Below are 4,900 nucleotides of genomic sequence, written 5' to 3' on the forward strand. Positions count from 1 at the left end.
TGAAAGCACATAATCAAGACCACCTAATTTTGAAAAAAAAAAAATAAATAACTGCTCAATGTGTACAAAGTCATTTATTAACATAAATTATGAACTGCTAGTACTCAGAGAATTAGTCTGCAGTTACAGTCTTTGGTGTGGAAGAGATTTAGTAACACATCTGGTCCACAGACAATGACGAGCAGCAATCACTTTGTCACTGTTTCCGCATGCTTCACTCCCTTACCTTACAGTATTGCACTATGGGAAAGCCATTGCAAAGGCAACCTGTCACCACATTCACGCTTTTTGTGCTGATTTACGTGATTGCAGTTTTCAGATTAAGCGCTGAGAGGACTATGCTGTGTTTCTCAAATTCGTGCTGCGTCTCCATGGGAACGACCCCCTCATACGTTCACACGATGTCAATCTAAGATGCTTTGCCCCGTTGCACCCAGGCACCGCAGAGAAGCCCCAAAGATGGGTGACTGTCGCTGGTTTTCAATTCAGCTCTTCATGCCGCGTGCCCCCCGGTTTGACCTGCTTGTATGTTAGCACCTGTGCGGTCAATAACTAAGCATACTATACGACCACAATTTGTCAAAATTTTGAACGTAGTAGCCAGAACATTGTGTTATCCGGGAATGCATCAATCGGAAAAAAGGCAGTCTAATTCTATGGTAAAGTTTTAATTATTTCCGTATCATACCTATTCAAATTGATTACCGCTGATCGATGCTTTAAATTGCCGATTTCAAAATGTTGGAATTGTTTCTCGGACACACAGCCCGCCCAGTGGTTAGTCTGGGTGCTGCTTTTGTAGAACCAGTTTAAATTTCCTGCTCTGGTGACGTTCTGATTTTTGATGGACCTCTTTGAGAACTAATGTGCATGTGTTGCTGCGGAAGAGGACGTGGCGGCCGTACTTGGAAGAAAAAAAAAAGCCTGCCACTCATGGCAATGCAGCATTAATTTCTAGGTGGCTTTGGCGCCACCAGGTAGCTCTGCGTAGCCGTGACGTGGCGCGTGGTAGGCCTAGTCTAGGAAGTTGTAACATTTGTGGTAGGTAGGGTAGGTGGTTCGTCGATTGCGGCAAGTTGCTACGAGTTTGAGTTACGGGTTTAGTTGTAGCCGGTTGCAGCTTTGATATTTTACGCCTGCAGTAGCATTGTGAATGTGCGGTTTATTTTAAACGCCCGGAAATACTGCCAGTGTCGAACCAAGCGTTCTTGTGATCCGCCGTGTTCAATACAAGACATGTCTGATCAGCCTACAGGACGTGCACGGGGTCGGTCGCGGGGCAAGTCCCGCAACATACCCCCTCCACAGGAAGCTGGGGTACGTCGACCTGGCTTCGAGGGCCCTGGGCCTTCTCAGCCACCACCTCAGGCATACTAGCAACAGCCACAACAGCACCCAAGCTACCAGCAACTGCCTGGTGCCATGGCTGCGCCACCACAGCAGCAGGCAGCGTTCCAGCCGGCACCAACAATGGCGTCATCAACTGGGCGTGCTGCTCATAGGCCTGGAACGTTAGTGCGACCTGGAGATATTACTCAGGCACCCCCTCAGCCGCCCACCGAGCAGATGGGCGCCATGAGCCTGGCCGGAGGAGACACTGCAGGCAGGGGCGCCCGCCGTGGTCGGCGGGATGAGATTGCTATCCTTGCCACCCGGCCACAGCGTATCACTGACAAAAAGGGTACCACTGGGAACCCTATTAGGCTGCTGTCAAACTATTTCCGCCTGGAGACAATGCCAAACTGGGCCATTCAACAGTATCACGTGGACTTCGCACCGAACATTGAGTCGTCCCGGCTGCGTAGTGCTTTTCTAAGGGATCACCGGGACAGGTTCGGAGGAAGCTACATATTTGATGGCATGTCTGATTTGAAGAGTTCCACTCGTCTGGAGCACAAGGTGACGGAACTGTACTCTCAGCGGCGCACTGATGGTGCCCAGATCCGCATCACGGTGAAGCATGTCCAGGAGCTGGCACCGAACAACCCTGAGCTGCTCAGGATCTTCAATACTCAAATGCGAAGGAACCTCGAGAGTATGCAGTTTGTCCAGATCCGGCGTCAGTTCTTCAATGCTGCTGGTCCAAAGCCTATCAGCCGTCACAGCCTGGAGATCTGGGAGGGCCTGACCACTGCTGTGGGCCAGCATGACGGAGGCATCCTCATGGTGGTCGACACAGTGCACAAGGTTCTGCGTACGGAGAATGTGCTCCACCTGCTTGGGTCTCTGCAGCAGTCTACCCGTGGCAACTACAAGGACGAAGTCATGAAGGCTGTCGTTGGATCAATCGTCATGACCAGGTACAACAACAAGACGTATCGTGTGGACGACATTGACTGGTCTAAGAACCCACAGCAGACGTTTGACACCAAGGAGGGCCCCATCACCTACCTGAAGTACTACAAAGATCACTACAACAAGGACATTTGGGACATGAACCAGCCACTGCTCGTGTGCCGTCCCAGAGAGAGGGACATACGGGTGGGCCGCACTGACAACCTTTACCTAATTCCCGAGCTGTGCTTCCTCACAGGGCTCACTGACGACATCCGCTCCAACTTCACCATCATGAAGGATTTGGCCAGTGAAATGAAGCTGGACCCCGTAAAGCGTGTTGTCAACTTGCAGGAGTTTATGAAGAACATGACCAGAAATCCACAGGTCACAAAGGAGATGGACCAATGGGGGTTGAAGTTTTCTGAAAAGCTGGTTGAGATCTCTGGTCGTCAAGTGCAGCCAGAGAGAGTGATTCATGGAAACAACATCAGGTCACCCGTGAACTCGTCGACGGCAGACTTCTCGCGCGAGATGCGAGACAAAACTATGTTCAAGGCTATCCAGATCCGATCATGGGTGGTTGTGTGCACCCGCCGTGACATGAAGAATGCGCAAGAGTTTGTGCGTGAGCTCATGTGTGTGGGCCCACCAATGGGAGTGACCCTGCAGCAGCCACAGGTGATTGCTCTGGATGATGACCGTGTGGGCAGCTACATAAACGGCCTCAAGAATGTCCCTCGGGAGACTGAGATGCTCATGGCGGTGTTCCCCAACAACCGCAAGGACCGTTACGATGGACTCAAGAAGGTTGCCTGCGTTGACATGGGACTGCACACCCAGGTGATGCTGGGCAGGACCATCAGCAACAAGAAGAACCTGAAGTCTGTGGCAACAAAGGTGGCCATCCAGATGAACTGCAAGTTGGGTGGAGAAGCTTGGGCTGTTGAGATCCCGCTTCAAAACGTCATGTGTATCGGCTACGACACCTACCACGATTGCCGCCAGAAGGGACTGTCAGCTTGTGGCTTTGTGGCCAGTTTGAACAAGACCCTGACTCGATGGTACTCACGTGTGAGCTTCCACCAGACTCACCAGGAGCTCGGCAGTGCACTGAAGACCCACCTGGCATTGTCGATGAAACAGTACCAGGAAGAGAACAATGCAGTTCCAGAGCGCATCCTCTTTTTCCGTGATGGTGTGTCGTATGGCCAGCTGCTTCAGGTGCAGGAGTGGGAGGTTGGCCAAATCCAAAGCTTACTGACCGAAATGTTTCCAGGGAGAGAACCTCAGCTCGCATTTGTTGTGGTGACCAAGAGGATAGCAGCCCGTTTCTTCAGCATTGACAACAGGGGTGGCTACCAGAACCCGCCTCCAGGAACAGTGATTGACAACATGGTTACCCGGCCAGAACGGTACGACTTCTACCTTGTCTCGCAGAGTGTGCGTCAGGGCACAGTGGCTCCTACTCACTTCAATGTCATCCACGATACCACCACGCTCAAGCCAGAGCACATGCAGAGACTCTCCTACAAGCTCACTCACTTGTATTTCAATTGGCCAGGTACCATCCGTGTTCCTGCTCCATGCCAGTATGCCCACAAGCTGGCATTTCTGGCAGGCCAGAGTCTTCACGCTGAGCCACACAAGAGATTGTCCACCACTCTCTTCTATTTGTAATAAGCGCCCATCGAGACCCACAAGCACTGCCAGTTTCATTTGCGTTCTTGTAGCAGCTGCGCCTCTCAATCCTTGACGTCCTTTCTGCTTTGTACTTTCGAGTTCCTTCTCTGTTTTGTATTTTGATTTCCATGCCCCCTTCTTCCTTTCGTTGCCTACATTTCACGCCTTGTACAAGTGGCGTAGGAACACTGAAGCAGTATCCTCCCATCAATGCCAGGCGTAACGAGATGCTTGGTTTGGTGGCTGTGTTCTATCCAGCTGCAAAGGGTACCTCACATGCTGGTGACTGAGCCACCTGTAACATTGTTGGGGTGTGCTGCTCTTTAATGTTTTCCATTATCATGCTGCAGGCCAAAAGATTTGTTTGTAACCTTTTTTTTATTTTTTACATATTGTTGCTTCTCCTTTGGAGAAGCAACAATAATAAAAAAAAGGCAGTTATTCAAATTATTGCTGGAATGCAATTTAGTTCGTTATCGTACAAAGTTTGCATTTCTGTAACCCACTTTGAGTTGATGTTTTTTGGCAAGGGTCTAGTGCCTTGCAATGTTTCAGGATATGTTTCACTGTTAAAATGTCATCACATTGAATAAAAATTAAAAAAAAAAAGGGCACCAAAACTTTATCGCTGCTTACGCGTGTACGAAGCCACTGCTTTACACAATTGCGGTTAATAATGGACAATAATGCGGCACAATTTATCTTCCGAAAAAAAAAATGGCCTTTAAAAAGCGCCTTTTCCAAATTGAAAAGCATTGCTGCACTTCCGCTGGGCGAACTGCCATCTCGTAGCGCTCAGACGAATCAGGGGACTCCATCTGAGACCGGCACGGTCCGCTGTCTCGCAGCGTGCCCAGAAATGAGAAACGCGTTAGTAAAAATATGCACATGATTTCGTATCAAAAATGATGCACTGATGCTACCGTCCGTTGTGCAGCGTTCA

At 49.9% G+C, this 4,900-nt stretch overlaps 1 protein-coding gene across 1 annotated transcript; it reads left to right on the top strand.

The window, feature by feature from the left end:
• The first annotated feature begins 1,397 nt into the window (after window positions 1-1,397).
• On the top strand, window positions 1,398-4,319 carry LOC146183310 (piwi-like protein Siwi). Its single transcript, XM_084609109.1, has one exon. It carries the CDS (start codon window positions 1,423-1,425, stop codon window positions 3,952-3,954), a length of 2,532 nt encoding a protein of 843 aa, XP_084465235.1. The 5' UTR covers window positions 1,398-1,422; the 3' UTR covers window positions 3,955-4,319.
• The last annotated feature ends 581 nt before the right edge of the window (window positions 4,320-4,900 follow it).

This window comes from Amblyomma maculatum, chromosome 7 (assembly GCF_055883805.1).
Source record: "Amblyomma maculatum isolate TAMU_Amacu chromosome 7, ASM5588380v1, whole genome shotgun sequence".
NCBI classification, from domain to species: domain Eukaryota; kingdom Metazoa; phylum Arthropoda; class Arachnida; order Ixodida; family Ixodidae; genus Amblyomma; species Amblyomma maculatum.